General features: G+C 36.0%; 1 protein-coding gene across 1 annotated transcript in view; it reads left to right on the top strand.

Moving 5' to 3' along the window:
* WDR19 (WD repeat domain 19) overlaps positions 1-20,128 on the top strand; it is a 37,981-nt gene that overhangs the window by 11,306 nt on the left and 6,547 nt on the right. The window contains exons 14-30 of the mRNA XM_058837151.1: positions 842-991; positions 1,518-1,665; positions 2,274-2,478; positions 3,069-3,228; positions 3,810-3,920; positions 5,350-5,459; positions 6,544-6,601; positions 6,826-6,972; positions 7,085-7,167; positions 7,941-8,024; positions 9,056-9,202; positions 9,602-9,726; positions 11,352-11,464; positions 12,345-12,413; positions 12,774-12,851; positions 17,233-17,329; positions 19,948-20,072. Coding sequence (XP_058693134.1) covers positions 842-991; positions 1,518-1,665; positions 2,274-2,478; positions 3,069-3,228; positions 3,810-3,920; positions 5,350-5,459; positions 6,544-6,601; positions 6,826-6,972; positions 7,085-7,167; positions 7,941-8,024; positions 9,056-9,202; positions 9,602-9,726; positions 11,352-11,464; positions 12,345-12,413; positions 12,774-12,851; positions 17,233-17,329; positions 19,948-20,072 — 2,010 coding nt within the window. The remainder of the gene's footprint in view (positions 1-841; positions 992-1,517; positions 1,666-2,273; positions 2,479-3,068; positions 3,229-3,809; positions 3,921-5,349; positions 5,460-6,543; positions 6,602-6,825; positions 6,973-7,084; positions 7,168-7,940; positions 8,025-9,055; positions 9,203-9,601; positions 9,727-11,351; positions 11,465-12,344; positions 12,414-12,773; positions 12,852-17,232; positions 17,330-19,947; positions 20,073-20,128) is intronic.

Below are 20,128 nucleotides of genomic sequence, written 5' to 3'. Positions count from 1 at the left end.
TATGTGTTTCAACAAGGATGGGAATTAAGGAGGGCATTGAAGAAGGATGTGGACATGCTTATGAATTTTTCTGGAGATATTTATGAATCCTCAAACTATGAGGATAGTTTTTGTCCTTTCAGTATGTTCTGGCACTGGGAATACAGGGCATGTTTTGCATTGTAGTAGCATGCTCTTTGTAATATTGACTGATGTATTGACCTTCCAGAGGAAACGCAGAACCTCTGTCTCTGGTTTTAATAACTGGTTTAATAACTTGAGTGTGAGTTCTGTAGCAGATGAGGAGGCCTTTCCCACCTCCTCAGTACCTGAACTGATACTGGTAAATTGGAAGTACTAAATTTGCAGCCAATCAATTTGATGAGCGCAAATTCTACTATTGATGTCAAAAGCCACATTTCTTTTAAAATGCCTTTTAATCACAAATCAGTTTGATTGCTTTTATTCTCTCAGTTAGGTGCCTCTCTTAAGAATGTGTGGTTCTTCCTTGGAAGCAAATTTTACAACTTTTTTTTGAAGATTAGGCTTCTCTCAACAGTGAGACAGACATTTCATTTGTTTAGAGAACTGCACAGTAAACACTTGTCTCTACAAAGCAGAGGGAGATAAATATCAAAACCAACAGTAAACCCCTCAAACCTCCCAAATCCCTTTTTTGTCCCCCAAAAATTTTTCATCTCTTACCCAAAACAGGGCGTGAGAATGAAACAAAAAAAAACATCTTGGAAGTACTTTTTTTGAACACTTGGTACTCTAAGATGGAAGACACTACAGCCAGATTAATTAACCTGGTTGATACTTACTGATGTAATTATTAACATTTTCTAATATTTCTTGTTAGACTGGAGTTATTCATTATTTCTACATTGAAGACTGGCAATATGTGAATGAGTATCGACATCCTGTCAGTGTGAGAAAGGTTTTTCCAGATCCCAATGGAACCAGAATGGCTTTCATAGACGACAAAAGTGATGGCTTTGTCTATTGCCCGGTAAGTTAGTGTGGGATACCAATGCAATATATTTACAAGCAGACTTTTCAACGATATAGTGTTTTTAATAGCAAATGAAGAAGATTTTGTCACTCCAGCATGTATGCTGATAGAGGAAATCGACAAGGAAGCTTGAAGATAATTTAATGGTAATGTAAGGAAATAAAATCTGTCATAGTAGATCAGTACAATTTCATTATCCTGAGTTCCTGATCGGTAATTTTCAACAATTTATCTTTTTGTATATTTTAAATACAGATAATTTAGCCAGTTTCACTGCCCCTCTCCATACCTTTTTTTTTTTAAGAATAGTAAATTAAATTTATATAATATGTATTTTCTCCACTCAGATTTAAATTCTTGTGTTACTCAGAATCACTGCTTATAAGGAAACTTTTTCTAAAAACATTTTTCATATTTCTGCACTATTTAGATTATTTTTAAAATTTTCAATCACAGCTGGGATGAATATTTTGTTTCTTGCTGTAGTCACTTGGTAGTAACTTTACTTTTGCATTATATGTAGGTAAATGATAAAGTATATGAAATTCCAGACTTCTCACCAACCATTAAAGGAATCCTGTGGGAAAATTGGCCAATGGATAAAGGTGTTTTTGTTGCTTTTGATGATGATAAAGTATACACTTACGTTTTTCATAAGGATACCATTCAAGGTACCATAAGCTCTTTAAAAAGGTTATTCTTAAAGATTATATTATTTTAGTTATTAAAGTAAAATACGTTCTCAATCTTCATTTGTCTTATATAAAATGATTATAGAAATAAATTGTACTATAGAAGAACTGAAGTGCAACTGATGAACAGAAAACTAATTACTTTGCAGATTTTATTGTAAGGCTTCAAGACATTTTGGTCTCAATTCCATAAGCTTTTTGCTGTTGTACTATTTTATCTGGAAGTTACGCATTGTGCTTCAATTATATTTTGAAGCATTCTTGAGAAAAATCTCAGGATCAGGGTGACAAAACTTGCATTCATTAAATGTGTTAAAGTTGTAAACATAGCCATTTCTATATTTGCAAGAGAGAAGCATTGAAATTTACCAACAAACATTTGGAAAAGGACCTTACTGGTTTAGAAGCTTTGCATTTTGTATATCTACTGGAAGATGTGTGCTTGTGTAGTGGCTGCTGAGTGCCAGAATTACAGACCCTGAATTAATGCCCTGAAAATATATATGTTACCAGCTGCTTGCTATACTTTTTATCATGTAGGGATTTTTACAGGACATCTTTTTTTTCTTCCTGATCTGTGAATCTAGGATCAAGGATTATTTTGGCAGGAGGCACAGAAGTCCCCTATTCCCATAAACCTTTGTTGTTGTATAATGGAGAATTAACTTGTCAGACTCAGAGTGGGAAAACAAACAATATCTATTTAAGTACTCACAGTTTCCTTGGCAATTTGAAAGACTTCGGACCCGATGTGCTGAGAAAAATGCTTACTCAGACTCTAATGTTGAAAAGGTACATCTGCATTTTAATTATGTTGTGTAAACTGTTTTCTTCTGTGCTTCTAGTTCAATATAGCATATCCTGGTGATTTTAAAGTGTCCTGCTGAGTATTGATAAATCAGATCCATAAGTTCACATTGCTCTCCAGGCAGACCAAGCAAAATAAATGACCCAGTGGTGATTCATTGGTTGGTTTTTTTTCACTGTCAAGTAAAAGCCTAAAGTAATTTTTTCAAGACTTATTTAGGGTTTTGTGACAGTGGTTCCTCTGAAACTGGCTGAAGATGTTTCTATTGTACTTTCCTCCCACTGTAATGAAGCAATGCAAAATCAATGTGATGGAAAGAGTGCCAGAGTAGGGAAAGCAGATGGTTTCCTGAAAAACTGTGGTAGAAACAGGAGAAATAGAACTGTAAGGTGTTCATTTGTATTTTTCCTTTCTTCCTGATACATCTCTCTCCCCATGGCTTAGAGGTAAATGTTTCTTATGTTTTCTCTAACAGAGAGAAAAGAATGTTGAAAGGGAGTTTTGAGTATGAGCAATACCTAAAATTAAAGTAAATGTGTAAAGTAAAGTTGTAAATGTGTTTTACCTTCTATAGGTTTTCTGAAGCATGGGAGGTTTGCAGACTTCTGAATGACCAGTCTTGTTGGAGTGAGCTGGCCAAAGCTTGCTTACATCATATGGAGGTGGATTTTGCAATACGTGTTTATCGAACATCTGGTAATGCTGGGATGGTGATGTCACTAGAGCAAGTAAAGGTAAAATGTAAAGTCTTACCTAGAAATATGGTAGTTTAATTCCTCTTCAAGAGTTGCTGAATTCTTGGGGTTTTTTTGGAGGGGGAAGGGTTTTGTTTTGTTCAAACAGAAGTTGAGTTTCTTTCAAGGGATATAAAGTGTCCAAATTACAGACTGCTTCCTTGGTTTTCTCTTGAAGTCTCTACTTGACTGCACACTATTTCTTTCTGCATTTGCTTGAGAACAGCAGAATGTATTCATGTCTCAGGCATTGGGAGGCTCTTATTTTCACTTAGGTTTTTTTGAGAAAATGTTGAAGACTGCTATTAAAAAAAAAATCCAAAGCAAAACCAGATTGCATTTGTACATCTAAAAGTGAAATAGTACCTTAAAATTATACTTCTGCAAATCGCTGATTTTAGACAGTGCTAGTTGTAGTGAGCATGTGAGGGCTTTTTTTGGTTTGTAGAATCCAATACAAATCATTGTAAAATGTAAGGATATTTTGTTTTACTATTTCACTTTATTTTTCTTACTAGATTATGTTATTTGTACAGTATTTTCTTTTGGACTACTTCTGCACCTATTATGTCTTTCTACAGGGAATAGAAGACCACAACCTTTTAGCAGGACATCTTGCAATGTTTACTAGTGATTTTAATCTGGCTCAGGATTTGTATCTGGTGTCCTCCTGTCCTGTTGCTGCTCTTGAGGTATTAATTTAAGATATGTATATTTTCTGCTGGTTTTGTTTGCCGGTTACTGCTGGAATATTTTACCTTCGGATAATTTTGTCCTTTTATGGTTATGGTATGGAGATGTTCCAGTGCCCAACCACCCCCTGGATGAAGAACCTTTCCTGAATAATATCCAATGTAAAACTGCCCTGAGAGAGCTTCAGGCTGTTCCTTTGGGTCCTGTATCTGGGCACCACAGAGAAGAGAACAGTGTCTGCCTGTCCTCCTCAATAAGGAAGTTGTAGACTGTGAGGAGGTTTCTCCTTAGTCTCCTCCAGGCTGAACAGACCAAGTGACATCAGCTTCTCCTCACATGGCTTCCCCTCAAGGCCCTTCACCATCTTTGTTGCCCTCCTTTGGACACTTTAACAGATCTAACAGCTTTAGATCCTTCTTACACTGTGGCACCCAAAGCTGCACACAATATTCAAGATGAGGCTGCCCCAGCTCAGAGCAGAGCAGGACAATCCCCTTCCTTGCCCGGCTGGCCATGCTGGGCCTGATGCCCCGCAGGACACGCTTGGCCCTCCTGGCTGCCGAGGCACTGCTGACTCATGTTCAGCTTGTCGTGGACCAGAACACCCAGGTACCTTTCCATGGCGCTGCTTTCTAACATCTCATTCCCCAGTCTGTATATCCAGGGTTTCTCTGTCCCAGGTGCAGAGACCAGCACTTCCCCTTCATACAGTTGGTGAGTGCCCAGTCCTCTAATTTGTCAAGGTTTCTCTGTAGGGCCTCCCTGCCTTTGAGGGAGTCAAGAGTTCCTTCCAATTTAGTATCATCAGCAAACTTATTTATTATACCTTTGGGTCCTGTGTCCAAGTCATTTATGAAGCTGCTGAAGAGCACAAGCCAAGGATGGAGTCCTATGGAACCCTACTAGCGGCAGGTCCCCAGTCTGATGTCACCCTATTCACTGCAAACCTGTGCCTGACTTGTGAACCAGTTGCTCACCCATCCCATGATGTGTTTATTCATCTGTGGGCTTCACATTTTACATACTCTTAAAGAGACCATATTCAAAGCTTTACTTTGAATCCAAAAAATATTACATCAGTTGATTGTCTTTGATCAGTTAGGTAGGTTATCTTATAATAAAAAGAAATTAAGTTTGTTAAGAATGACTTTGCTCTCATGAAGTTGTGCTGGCTGTGACCAATGACAGCGTTGTCCTTCAAGTGTTTCTCGGTAAATCCCAGAATAATCTTTTCCATAATTTTACCAGGCACTGAAGTGAGACTGACAGGCCTGTCATTTCCATTTGCAGCCTAACAGACCTTCATTCAGGATGAATGTCTCTCAAATTGTCTGAATCTTTCTAGAATATTAACTCAATATTTGTATTTAGAATAATTTACAGTTCAGAATAGAAGTCCAAATTTGATATACTGTTCTTTGTTAATAGATGCGAAAAGACTTGCAGCACTGGGACAGAGCACTTCAGCTGGCTAAGCGTCTGGCCCCAGACCAAATCCCTTTCATATCAAAGGAATATGCAGTGCAGCTTGAATTCATGTAAGTTCTCCTGTAGGGCTGTAGTATAAGACTATTAAAACAATACTCATGCTCAATAGAAGAACACAGAATTGAGATATTTCAGATGACTGCATTGCTGAGAGAGGATTCAGTGAGGTCTTCGAGCTATAGTATGAGGAAGAGGAGTTTTGCAAGGAATCTTCCATGCTAGAGACATGTTAGTAAATCATAGTTCCTTTTCACTAATTCTGGTATATGTAGGTTCTTTGCCACTGGCAGGTCCACGTATAATATCATTTACTAAATAAATACTTTGGTGCAGGCAAGTGCTTGGAAAATAAGGTCCAAATCATTTAACACCTTTTTTCATTGGATGAAAGCCATGCCTTTTGCCTGTCTTTCTTTAAATATCTATAAGCCTTCATGTTCTTAAATCATTTAGGTAGAGGTCTGTCAAATTTCAAGGCTGCAAATCCCTGAAAGAAAGAAGGTATTACCATTTGACATGATTTTAAAGTCTGTTTAATAGTTAATTCTTCCCAGATAAAACCTGGTCTGTTTAATACCTAAGTCAAGGGGGAAAACTTCCCTATTAATAATTAATTTGTAGACAACTCCCTCCCCCTGGCAGTACACCTGGCATTGAGAGAGGACACTTGCTGGTCACAGAAAGGAGGGAATGGACACAGCTGAAGCAATTCAAGCATCTAACTTGAGTTGTGAATATACTCCAGGGAAAAAAATTGCCTTTGATTTTGTGTTACAAAAATTCTAAATAATTTCAAAGGTTAGCTTCATTTGTCTTCCAGAAAAATCTGGAATAGACCTGAAACCACTGAGGTGTATTTTGAAGATACATTCTTTGTATTTCAAGGGAGGTTTATTGGTCTCTGTCCAACAGAATTGAGAGATGGAATTTCCTCTAAGAGTTTGATCAAGTCCGTAGGAAGAGCCATTACATTCTGTGGAACTGTCCACCTCTTGCATACCTCACAATCTTCTGTGCAGTCGTTGTGTCTAAATCTAGACAGATACATGCATGATGCATGCATATAGTGGTAGGAAGACAAACATCTCTTCCTGTTAAAAATATTTGTCTGTATAACTTCCAGTTTTCTTTTAGGGGTGATTATGTTAATGCTCTGGCCCATTATGAGAAGGGAATCACTGGAAACAATAAGGTAATTCGTTTTTAGTAATGATAGCATTGTACTGTCACAATATACATTAAGTTGTCATGTTTCAGACTCATTTGAATTCCAGTTTTTTAATTCAGGTCTAAATTAAATTTTATGAATTCTGTAATATTTCATTAGCTTTTTTCAATGTTTGATTACTGTCACTTTTGTGACCTCGTGTTTTCTAATGTGTAATCTATAGTTACTGCTTTTCATTTGATTGCTAGTACCAGGAACATGATGAAATTTGCCTTGCTGGAGTAGCTCAAATGTCCATTCGAATGGGAGATATCCGTCGAGGGGTAAACCAGGCCATTAAACATCCCAGCAGGTCACTAAAAAGAGACTGTGGAGCTATTCTGGAGAATATGAAGGTACTCAGAAGAGTTAATAAAAGTTAAGGTTGAATATCTGATTTCACTAGGTTAGTAATTCATTGATGGTCTTAATTTAGAAATAATATTTTAATGGTTTCTGATATTGTAGCAATTTTCAGAAGCTGCTCAGCTGTATGAAAAGGGACAATATTATGACAAGGCAGCATCAGTATACATCCGGTGTAAAAACTGGTAAGTACAGCTTTCAGGGAAATGTTACATTTCAGAGGATTTGCTGGGGTACTGTTTGAAAAAAAATAGCACAAATGCCTCATTAACTGTGTTTCATTGATTTTATTGTTCCAAATTCAAGCTTAAAGGTTTTCTCAGAAAATTATTTTGTTTAATATAGTCTTACTGTAAATGGGAAATAATTTTTTTCCTTTATTTTGGTGTTATTTTTAAAGTTTCCTGCAGTTTCAAGTCCTTTGTGGGTGTGTGCACATGCACACACATTAGGAACTGATCAGACAGTTCTTTCATATGAGTGCTCTAAAGATTAGGTTGGAATATTATATGCATTTATTTGAAAAATGAAAATTTTATTCTATCAAAGAATTGTCAATAGCATCAAAATGAGCCAGGAGAGCACTTGGTTGAGGGGAGTAGCTTGCATGTAATGATAACCTTGATTTGGGAGGCGAGAGGTACAAGCTTTGTTTACTCTTGCAGAGGGAGGTTCAGTTTGAAGAGTGCCCATCTTTTAATCAGAGAGGTGAGGTTTAATGTCAGCCTCTGTTGAGTCTCTCATATCCTTTGTCCCGAAAGGCCCATTAAAGCAGTCTCTAATTTCTAGTTCTTACAAAGTGCAAAACTTTTTGGAAATATTGAAATGACCTCAAAGCTTATCCATTATGTTCAGTTTCTTCTATCACACTCCTTTTCAGTGTTGATATAAATATGACAGTTTTTCTGGAGAAAATTTGGAACTAGCTGCATTTATTAAGTAGCTATTATCTTTCTAGGGCAAAGGTTGGTGAACTTCTTCCTCAGGTTTCATCTCCAAAGATTCACCTACAATATGCAAAGGCCAAGGAAGCAGATGGCAGGTACCTTTGAATGCTCTTTTTTAATACAAAGCATGTCATTGCTGTTATTGCTATTATTATACATTAGTGTTTTTGTAAAATAAATTAAAACACAAACTGAAACTTTTGCATGAATTAGTCTTGTGAGAATGGATTCTAAAATATGTAAGCTTAAGTATACTTAGTGCATTGAAGATTTGAAACGTAATCTAGGGACATTCATCTGGTATCAAAGATGTGTTTCTGATTAATTGTTTTCCTGTCTAAACATTAATATCTTTCTAACAAAAATCATCAAAGGTTTTAAAGTCATTCAACTTAGCAGAGTATTCAAGTTAAGTTTGTTTCTAACTCCTTATCTGTGATTTTAAAGGTCAGTCAAAGGGAGAATAATCATGAAAAAATTTTTTGAGTCTAGAATCAAATTACTGGTACACCCTAATGGCTGCACTTGTATAATATTGAGTAATGCAAAGTTCTCAGCTGAAGTGAAAGCTGCAGATAGGTTATATCTAATCACAGAATGTACTTCTTCCTAGTCCTTACCTGCAAGCAAACATGCTTCAGAATAATGTTACTTTAAAATACAAAATGGCACCAGAGTTTAATGTTTGCATTGATAAGAGCAGAAAATAATGTTTGTGTCAATTGCATAGTGAGACAATGAGAAATCTCTTGTTCTTGTCTTCAGAACAGAAAAGAGGTGTTATATTTAAAATTGTACACCTAGATATCACGTTTGGTTTTCATTGTTCTCTTGCTCCCAAGGAATTTCATATGGAAGAGATGAATATAGCAAAAGTGATGCTGTCAGAGTAGGTCAAAAATAATATTGAGGTAGACATTTTTCTGTTGCCTCTGCGTTTCATTCTCCTAAGAGAAAATGAAATAAAAAAACCACAGTAAATGCAGAGCAATGCATGATTACATGCAAACTGAAAGGAAGTTGCCACAAAGTAATCTGACAGAAAAACTTTATGTTTTCTTCACACCATATTATATAGAATTATTTACAAAGTTAAAACAACTGATGTGGAACCATGATTTTGCAGGTACACAGAAGCTGTGATAGCTTATGAACATGCAAAACAATGGGATAGTGTAATTCGACTATATTTGGATCACCTAAATAATCCTGAAAAGGCTGTTAATATTGTGAGAGAAACACAGTCTCTTGAAGGAGCGAAGATGGTTGCCAGGTAACAATCATGTTATGCAGATTAAAAAGAAGTCTTTATCTATTGGGAGTTTATGAGGCTTGCTAACATAGTAGACTCTGGTTATTGGTACTTGGCTAGTAACTGTATAATTCAGTTAAATGATTTGAGTTCTCTAAGATTTGGACAACTAAACAGGTACTGACTTTTCTGATTAAAATTATATTAATCTGAAGTAATAAGTTTAGACAATAATAAAAAATTGCAATGCTGTATTATTTTTACTAAGTTAATTTTAGGATCCCAGTTAAAACGATCAAGATATAATATAGATTAGAAGTGTGTCATATTTGTATATATGTTATGTACTATATTCCTAAAACACTTGGTGTATTAATTCAGGTAATTGATAATAAGGTATTAACTTGTCATTCTGATTAGATTCTTTCTGCAGCTTGGTGACTATGGTTCTGCTATCCAGTTCCTGGTTTTGTCCAAATGTAATAATGAAGCTTTCACATTGGCTCAACAACACAACAAGATGGAGATTTATGCTGATATCATCAGTGAGTATTCCAGGCTCATAGTTTGCTTACATTATGTTTTGCTGTTCTTCTAGTTGATTTTAACCAGTTTGAAATCATAAGACAATGGGTGTTAAGTTTTGTTTCACATTTTCAGATTTGGCAACAATGTGTGTACTTCAGGCCAACAAGCCAGACTTTGCTTTCAGCTTTGCTATCTCCTTGGTTTTCAAATTTTGCCTGTCCTACAGGTTTTTTGTTTATCCATAAAGATAAAACATTTATCTAGACTATTTTCATGTGCCTGTTGATAATCCCTTTGCCTTTCTTTGACCTTGATACAAAACAGAGCATTTCACTGGTACTGTTCTTGATTTTTGTTCCCTTTTCCTTTTCTCTTGGTTCCAGCTCTTTTCTTACATGTCGCTTTTTTTTCCTTTTCTACTCTTTAAGACCCTTTGTGACCTCCTCTTGTCTCAGTGAGAGACAGAAAGGAGACCTTACTGAGAAGCTGACTTTTATCTTAGTCCATCAAGCCAGTCAAGAGTCCACCTTGTCAATTTGCACCAAATTTTATAGTTTCCATTTGTGTGAGGCACCTTTGAAGAGTGCCTTATCAGCTCCACATATATATCTTCCAATTCTCATATTTTCAATTAATCTCTTTATTTAGACATTGATTTCTTATTATGAAGGTTATAAAAACTTGGCAACAGTTAGCTTGGAGATGTATGGTTGCAGATGATTGTCAAGGTGGCCACAATTGTTCTACAGTTCCTTACGCTTTCTTGCTTCTATCCAAAATAGGATGTCTCAAACTGTAATCTAAGTGGGTAGAAAAGGAGTTTAAAACTAACTTTGGAGTAGTGGCTGTCTTTGTTTTACATGTGTACAGCAGAATGGAGTCTTGGTTAGAAGACTTAACTAGTACTCTCTGCTACCACATGGTTGCATTGGCCCTGGTAGCCGTGCTTTGTACCATACATGTATGCTTCCATATTCTGAAACTGTGAAAGCAATTCAGGTGATAATCTCATAATCACTTGCCCTACTTTATTGTTGCCAAGACATGATGAAAATATTCATTATCAGGTAATAGCAATGCCATTTCATTATGATTGTTTAGAAGATAATGTAGTGACAGGATGTGGGGGGAGGGTTTTAAACTAAAGGAGGATAGATTTAGATTAGGTATTAGGAAAAATTTCTTTACTGTGAGGGTGATAAGGTGCTGGGAAAGGTTGCCCGGAGAAGTTTTGGATGTCCCATCCCTGGAAGGGTACCAAGGCCAGGTTGGATGGAGCTCTGAGCAAGATGGTCTAGTAAAAGGTGTCCCTGCCCATGGAAGGGGGCTTGGAACTAGATGATCTTTAAAATCCCATCAAACCCAAATCATTCCATTATTCTGTGATTCTGTGAAAAGCAGAAATCCCATTATGGTGAAAACATGTGGAAACAATTTTTTCAATATGTTATTATCCTAATGTCTGGCATCTAGTCTGATTAAATGGCAAAAAATGTGTAAGACATAATTTGAGTCTGTCTGGCTTTGGTTTTCTTTGAACGTCAGTAGAAAAACAACGTAGAATAGGAATATGTTCCTTTGGTAAGATCTTTATCTTATTTAATACAGATACCCTGCTATCACTCAGATCTGTCTGTTGCAGGTTCTGAAAGTACTACCAATGAAGATTATCAGAGCATTGCACTATATTTTGAAGCAGAAAAGAAACATTTTCAGGCGGGGAAATTTTTCTTGCTGTGTGGTCAATATGGACGGGTCAGTACTTAAGGGATAAGCCAGTGAAAGCTTAATGTTTATAAAAACTGTTCAAAATTAAGTCTTCAGGAAAGTTCATTTTAGATTTTAAGTGCCTTAACTGATGACATACTGATATTTTTTTTAAAAGGGTAAAAAAAATGTAAGCAATTTATTTACAGTTACCTAGACTATGTTCTGTGAATGATACATTGCCATGCACATAAATTTTCCATAGCAGTAGAAGCTTGAGATGAATCAATGATACACTGTTGGCAATGAATCTGTGAATGTCATGATCCGCAGCAGCAGTTTATTTACATTTCATTGGGTTGACCAGTGGAGACTTGGTTACAGAGTAACTAATTCACTTAATTGCTGTAGCATGCCCTAACTGAAAGCCTTTTTTAAAAAAGGAAAATATGCTAATTGAAATATGTTGATTGACATGATTTTGATCAGTTACAAGTCTGTGAACTGATGCTTATAAATGTTTTGACTTTTTCATACTGAAAACATAACAAAATATTGTGACTGATTTTTGCAAATTATGGCCATTGTAGATGACAGCTCCTTCAACTGTGGCATGGGGGGGCTCCATGACATTAAAAAAATGATGGCATTAATCAAATTGTGATTACATTACATTAATCATTCATTTGTTCTCATCATATTGTTGTGAACATCTTCCACAGTTAGTGAAGTTGTACACCAGAATTTGGCAAAGTCTCAGTTGTTTCTTCCATGAGTATCTGTAAGAGCAGCTGCTACCCCTACAGTTGAGATAACCATTCAGTGTGCCACCTGTCTTATCAAAATGCAGAGAGAGAGAACTTGATAAAAATTAGAAAAAATGAGTTTTGTATGTCTCAGTTTTAATGTTTTTTCTGTGTCATCTTAGGCATTAAGACACTTCCTGCAAAGTCCAAACACAGAAGATAACTTGGCTATGGAAATGGCAATTGAAACAGTAAGGAACTTTGATAAAACAAAAAATTCTTCATCTTCTTAAAAAGTTTACCTTCAATATTGTGACATCTTCCCAGCATCACTTGAGTGTGTTTAAACAGATTGCAAATAGAAGGAAAACTGTATCAGTAAAGGTGATAGATAAATATGTCTAAAAATCCCAACTTAACACATTAGAAAATGAATGTGAACTGCTGCATATCAAAGCTGTGTGTCAAAGAATCATCTGGTTTGAACATACAGAACTAAAAAAATAATGTTCTAATTCTATCTAGGTTCAGTGCTTTATGGAAAGACTCCTTCTGAGTAAGTTATTTTTCCCTTCTTTCATATCATAATTTATTGTGTCTTTTTTTAATAGGTGGGACGGGCAAAAGATGAAGCCCTAACAAATCAGCTGATTGACTATCTTATGGGAGAGGGAGATGGCATGCCCCAGGTATTGCATTTCTATCACTGCTATTGTGTCACATTTCTGTGCTACAAGATATTTTGAGCTTACTTTGTCCTAAAATTCTTAGTAGGCACAGACTGTGCTTCAGCTTTCATTAAGGAGCAAGACTTGTGTGATCATTTCATGAGTCATTCACCCAGTAACTCCAGATTCAGATGTATAAGGAAGGAAGCAACTATCTTAGGTATAATAATCTTTCTTCAGTCATCCTTATGAAAGCAGGTAGTTGGACAGAGGATGTCCAAATTAATGCTCATAATGAGCATAATAGATAAAACTTAGCTGTTGGTTGTTGCCAGTTTGCCAGCTGGCTGTTGCCTTTCCCAGATGGACAGTCAGCATGTGAATGTCTCGAGACAAGCTAGAGCACTGACCTCTTCATGCAGGAGCTGACTTTTGCAGTGGAAGAAAGTAAGGTACAAAGTAGGACATGCAGATCAGAAGTTGACGAGGCTACAATAGTTCTTGAGTTCAAAATCTGTCTAAGGCATAAAATGTTGTGGACATATTTTCAAAATTAGCAACTCCTTTTTGATTTCTGAATGGCTTCGATGATAAGAGAGCTTGTTGTACATTCAGTTGTACTTGAGTTTGAGTTCATGGAACTAAGTGGCTGAACTACTTGAAATTTTACTGCCCATTACAGCAGACCTGGAATGTGAGCTAAGTGGTGAAAGCCAGACTCAGGTGAGGGTGTTACAGTCTGCAGTCAATTGCTTGGTCAAGGAATTTAGGATCTTATACAAAGTCATGGTTAATACAGTCAGGTGCAATATGATAGACATGGAAGAATAAATTATACCTTGTTGAGGGCAATAAGGTTTGGTAATTATGGAAGTGACGGACTCAGTGCAACAAGTTGATTTCACCCCTAATATTACAGCTGTGGTTTGCAATTCTGTTAGGAAATTAGAAACTCTGTCTCTTCTCTCTGTATGGATTAAGGGTTAGAGATTTTAGACTTTTTAGAGACACTGGGCATTTGATGGCCAAGCAAACTTGCTTTTGTTTGTAAAAGGTAAAAAAAAGAAGAACCAAACCAAACATCTATCTCGCTATTATTTACCTGTTTACCTCTAATATGAAATGTGAACTTCAATAAAATTATGAGAGAAGCAGAACACAGCAAAACAAACAGTATTCAACTGCAAGAACCAAAGGGAATTAAGCTGTTGGAGGCACTGAATGAAAAATCTATGCACTATCAGTGTAGGCAAGACTAATTTATGCTGAAAGTTGGGTGGAGAGAAACTGTAGCATCCAGTCTCTTTTCTCAGAGCAGCAGTCTAGCTGCCTCATTCAAAGTCCATGGGACTGAGTAAGGGAAGTGAGCTACAGTATGATCTCCATAGTGAAGAGGTTCTACACATTTCAGAAAAGACGTAGAAAATTTTTGAATGCCATTACTGCTCTATTAAACACTGTTTTGAACTTCAGTGTAGAGATTTGTTTTCCTTATTTAAAAGCTCTCTCTTGTTCTTCCAAATGCTTTAATCCAATCTACCATAGTCCCTTTCAGTGAGTAACAAAATTTTACTTTATCAAATCATACATATTTGCTTTAAAAACTACTTTAAAAACAATCATTATCTTCATTATGCTATGGAGACTGTTCTTGAACTTATCAAGTAATATATTATTGTTTTTAGAAAATAGAAGCTTCTATGTTGTGGCATTTTTGTAAAGCTGAAAGTAAGAGTGAATTTAATAGTTGCCATGCAGCAGAAACTTGCTCATCATTTCAAGCATTGATCTTCAAACCAGATCATCACTGACAGCAGGCTGATTGCTTAAAATCTTTCACAACCAACAGTTGTGTGGCATTTTAGTGAAGTGACATATTATCAAAATTATTATGCTTACCAAAATTTTGCTGGACTATTGTCTAACTAATTATAAACTATTTCTTAGAGGTATGATTATGTCAACTCTTGTGTTTGTTAACTTCAACATATAAAGATTCTTAATTTGTCATGTGTGCTCTTTCAGGGAACATTAACTAGCAAGGTTCTGCTGTTTTCTGTGTGCATATTTTCTGAGTACATACATTTTAAAAAGAAAAATTAAACTAAAAATATGAATATCTAACATTAAATCAGATTGCAATAATAAATTTTCCAAAGACCTTAGGAAATGTATTGTATTAGAAAATACTTTCCAGCATTTTCTGCTTTTTAACTTACTGACTTTAAAGGTAGGAGTATGAAAGTAAAACATAGGACTAATTTTTCTTGAATTACTTTCACTTTTTCTTTTTTTTTTCTTTTTTTCCTTTTGGGGGAGGGGGGTAAGTATTTAAAATGTATTATTTAAGTCAAATATAATTAGGAACATGGAAAATACCATATAAGACCACTTGTCTATGCTGGGACAGGATCCTTTCCTGCTGTAGCAGGAGAGAGGAGAGAAGTAGCCTGGATGGGGAAGTAGTGCTGCTTTCTGCTAATCATCAGTGGAATGGCCATCTGTGGCAATTCGGTGATGTCAGAAATTGGGAAGAATTATGTCATAACCTACTATTTTTACTAATTTTTGGATTACCCCACTAAGGGAATAGCGCTTTTTGAGGCAGTTTACAGTGGATAAATAATGTGTTAATATAAGTAGTTGCAGTTACTTTATTATCCAGATAACTATTTCATTATTCTTAAGTTGCAATTCTTATGATGTTCAACCTTTTCATCATGTGTTACTTAAAATTCTGCTCCATCCTTAGTTTAACAGTAATTACTTTTGGTAACTTAATGATTTTCCTCATATTTGAAGTTAAAAAGAAGATTTTATCTTCTCTTTTTTCTTTCCATGTGCAATTCTTTCTCTCTTTTATTTCTGTGATTTTTTTGAATTTTGTCATTTTTTCTTTGCTTCTCAAGTTCAAGCTAATCTTTGCAGTCATCTTCTTTACACAGATTTTTTTTTATATCTTTTAATATTTCTGCTCTCTTGAATTTTTGCTTTTTTTTGCTGTCTGAGACTTACATACAAAACCCACGCAATATTCCAGAGAATAACACAACATTTATTATTATAATTATTGTTGTAGTAATTTTTATACCATTTTAACATAGTATACACACTTAAAATGTTTGGATTTACTACTAATATTGCAGAATTGTTTGGTTTGGATTTTTTTGTTGAGCTCTCCGTAAAGTTGTCACTGTCTTCTTTTTTTTTTTTCGTTCTACATTTAAATTGGAACCATACCATTATATACAATATTTAACTTAACTTAATCGAAATTTACTAGTTGTAAGATTATCATGTACTTTTTATTGACCCCATTTTAGAAATCACTGCTAATGATATAAAATAGTGACACTCGCCCAATTTTTTTTCACTTAATATTTCCCTTTCAGCATAAGCAAGGACATTTTATATTGCGCTTTTTTTTCTACTTCTTTAATAGCAATGAATAGAATATTTTTAATATTTACTTCTTCTATTCTTTCTCTTCTATTCCTATATTTTATTTTGTGTTTTAGGCATTATCTCTTGAGGATTTTCTCAAAACCAAACCAACTCTGATTTGTTATAAAAGACCAATTCTTCTTTCTCTCGTTGGTATTTTTTTTTACCAGTCTTCTAGAATTTGCATACACTTGCCAAAATAGAACTCATATTTGTTTTCTACAATACTGCCATCTTGTTTTTTAGTTTTATTTTTTAATTATTTCACTAATTTGCCTCCTGTTAGTTTGCCAGTTTTTTGGTGAACTGTTTGCTACATTTGCTATTCTTGAGTTAAATAATTATCAAAAGTACCTGATAATTAAAAATTATAAATTTTAATTTATTTTAATTTAAATTATAAATTTTCTGCATCTTATTAGCTGGGTGTCCCCTAATTTTCAAATTTTAGCTGTCTTGGATGTCCACCATCTGGTTCCAGAACAATACATTCATTCGGGGTCAGATTTTGTCATCTGCATCCACACTAAGCAATGTTTGCATCTAGGTCCATTACACAATTTAAGCATTTCTGGCAAGACTTCTATTTCTAAAAGGAGTGCCTGGGTGCTTTTTTGACACCATAAATGCCCACACAGCTGGAGTTGTTTGGTTTCCTTATGTACAACTCTCCATGTGCATAGTGGTCTGTGGCTTTTTGCGTCCCTCCTGACAGGGCTTGGCCAGCACTTGCCAGGACTCCCTCTGGCCCTCGGCATGGGTGTTCTGTGCCTGGGCAACAGCCAAACCCTTCAGGTGATTCTGGCATAGCTGAAGCGTGTTCATACAAAGAGCTCCTCACAAAGCAAGCTTGTCTGCTTTCTTTGGAGAATGTGGTGGTGGGATGAGCAAGTCAAGAAAGGGAATACAGTGCTATGTATTTGGTCAGTATTAATTGCTTTTGTATGATTTCATTCAGGATGCCAAGTACCTGTTCCGCTTGTACATGGCCCTAAAGCAGTACCGAGAGGCTGCCAGAACTGCCATAATAATTGCCAGGGAGGAGCAGTGTTCAGGTAAGTCTGTTTTCTCTGATGTGATGGCATCCCTCATGCTGCCTCCTCAGGTACCCTACTTAGGGTGCTGTTAATTGTGTAGGATTATACTTAGAGAAGGCCTGTATCAGTGCTTCAAAATATATTCAAGTTCAGTTTTGAATTTGAAAACTGTTGTGGCATGTGCCACAACAAATCCCTGAATGCAAGCTGCACCTTCAGGGTCCAGAGCACACCACCAATGGAACCAACTGGCAAGGACAAAGGAGCGAGAGATGGTTCCTTGTGTGGATATCTGAAAAGGTTAAAGTCTGAAGGGGCCCAGGGACAAAGACAAGAATGAGCTGAGGGCACAGGATTAAATACAGGGTGACAGGGGCGGAGCTGAGGGTCAGGGTCCAACTGGAACAAGGGAACATGGCACAAAGGCGTGGCTAGGGACCAGGGAAACCAAGAGGGTAATGGGGGTGGGGCAGTGCAGTAAACTGGGGCCAGTAGGAATCAGGAAGGGAGAACATTTGTGGGATTAATCATAAAAGGCAAATGGGTATGGAACAGGGATTACATCAACTTGGTGAACCAGTAGAACACTGGACCTTGAGAACTATTTACATGTGTATGGAATGGTCCATGGGAGGGAGGCCTTTTCTCACTCTAGTACAGAGGGGAGTCTCTTCCCGTTTGCTTTTGCCCCTCCAGGGCTGAGGCATGACAACCCAGGCCCCTGGGCCTCCACAGAAAGTAGGGAGAACCTGTGGACTCTCACCTGTATATTAAGTATCGGGAAGAAAGGAAACTTGTGGAAAATATCTGTGTTCACTATTACATTCAAGTATTACATTCAAGTAAACATAGTGATTAAGATAGGCTGTGACTTTACCTTTCTGTTACAAGTCATAGAATTGCCATTTCTACATATGGTTTCTGATTTAGTTCTGAACCTTTAGTCTTAGCACCTGACTTTTATCAGTGGAGAATGGGCAGAGGAATTGAATTCTGTTGAAGGACCAGAATTATGCTTACTTTAAGCTTGGTTTTCCTTTGTAATGGGTTGCTGAAGTTAGAAACAGAAAAAAATAAGACAGAGGGCCAGAAGCAAAATAGCTGCCACGTTCATTATTTACTCTCCTCTGTAGCCACAGCAACAACCCTACCATAACACTGCTTGCTTTTCATTTCAGTTATGTTAAAGAAAAATCTGTAAAGGAAAAATAGCAGTCTCAGGAATAACCCAGGCAAATTAGCATTCATGGGCTCTCCTAGCTGCTCCTCAGCATTCGGCTATGGAGTGGAAAAACCTCTGAAACCCTTGGCAAGCAAATCTCCCAATCCATCATAGTAGCAAATAATGCATTTGTGCTAATTATGTAAGCAGGAAATGCAAAGGCTCAAGGGTTTAAATATTTACTAGCTTATCTGAATCTGAAAACTTGTATCCAAGGTAGTGTTTCATATTCCTTAGCAGTATAAATGTGTTTTGCAACAGTGTAATAAGAAACACAATGCTTGTCTCATTAAAAGCACCAATCTTGCAGTAACTGTTTCTTCTGGAAAGGAAGTTTTACATCAGCCCCCTCTTCCTTCAGCAGATGTCAGTGAGCTTGATTGTGAAATTTGCACCAATATAGTTTGTTTTTTCCTTAAAAATCCATCCAGAAATTGTATTTAAGTCATACTGTTTGGTATTTTCTTTGGGTATGGTATTTTTAGTGGAGTTTTCCATTAAGCTGTTTTTAGGTAATCACATGATTTTAAGACTTTATTATACTGAGAGTCAGTAATACAATATAAAAGAATAATGATGTTTTCCAGCAACTAATTCTGAAGTGATACTTAGCTGTCTCACATAAATTACACAGTTTGATTCAATTGTAGTGTATAACAAAATATTACAAATTGCTCTGTAAAAACATCTGCTGATAGAGAAATACAGGCAGGCAATGGAAAATGTTTGCTGAAGTAACTAGAATTTCCTTTAAATGCCTCCAGCTGTGAAGAGTATGACTTTCTCAGCCTCTAATAATGCAAAAAGTCCCAAAACAACCAGCAAAACAAAACAAGAAAAAAACAACTAATAGACTAATTGCAAAACACTACTTGATTTCAGCTACATTAATACTTTAATGAAATACTGTGGTTTCAGGACAATCCTCGATAGCAACCTTGAAGCAGCATAACCTAGTGAAGTAACATTCAAATTTTAACTATCCTTTGACAGGTTTTGGGTTGGTTTGGTTGCAGAGGCAAGTTATTGCCAAAGCAAATGATCAAGTAAAAGTATGCTAAATTAACATTTAAAAAGTAGCTTTTGAATATCTAACAGTGAAGAACAACAACAACAAAAAATTAAATGCTCTAAAAACATTTTCCACTTTTAAAGTTCATTATATTAAATTGCCATCATATATATTTTGCTACTGTTTAGATTACTTCTCCCAGTGTAAACTTTTTTTTAACTTCCTGGCTGATATTGTTTAGGATACTGTGATAAGCAACTGCTTGTGGCTTTCCAAAGAAATTGTCATGCAATGGTTTTAATCAAAGGATCAACATAACTTCAGCTTCTCTATATGTTATTAGTAAAGATATTGTTATGAAAAATTAAATTTACTGTTAATTGTTGGGTTTTTTTCCTTAAGGAAACTATCGAAATGCACGTGACGTTCTTTTCAGTATGTATTCAGAGTTAAAGACCCAGAAGATTAAAATATCTTCTGAGATGGCTACAAACCTTATGATTCTACATAGCTATATTTTAGTGAAGGTAAGGAACTGGGAAATTGAATTTATGTGTAAGTTGCACAGTGTCTGATTTAATGT

The sequence above is a fragment of the Poecile atricapillus genome, chromosome 4, assembly GCF_030490865.1.
Source record: "Poecile atricapillus isolate bPoeAtr1 chromosome 4, bPoeAtr1.hap1, whole genome shotgun sequence".
NCBI lineage: Eukaryota > Metazoa > Chordata > Aves > Passeriformes > Paridae > Poecile > Poecile atricapillus.
The sequence above is the reverse complement of the archived record's forward strand: the minus strand, read 5'-3'. Positions and strand labels throughout refer to the sequence as shown.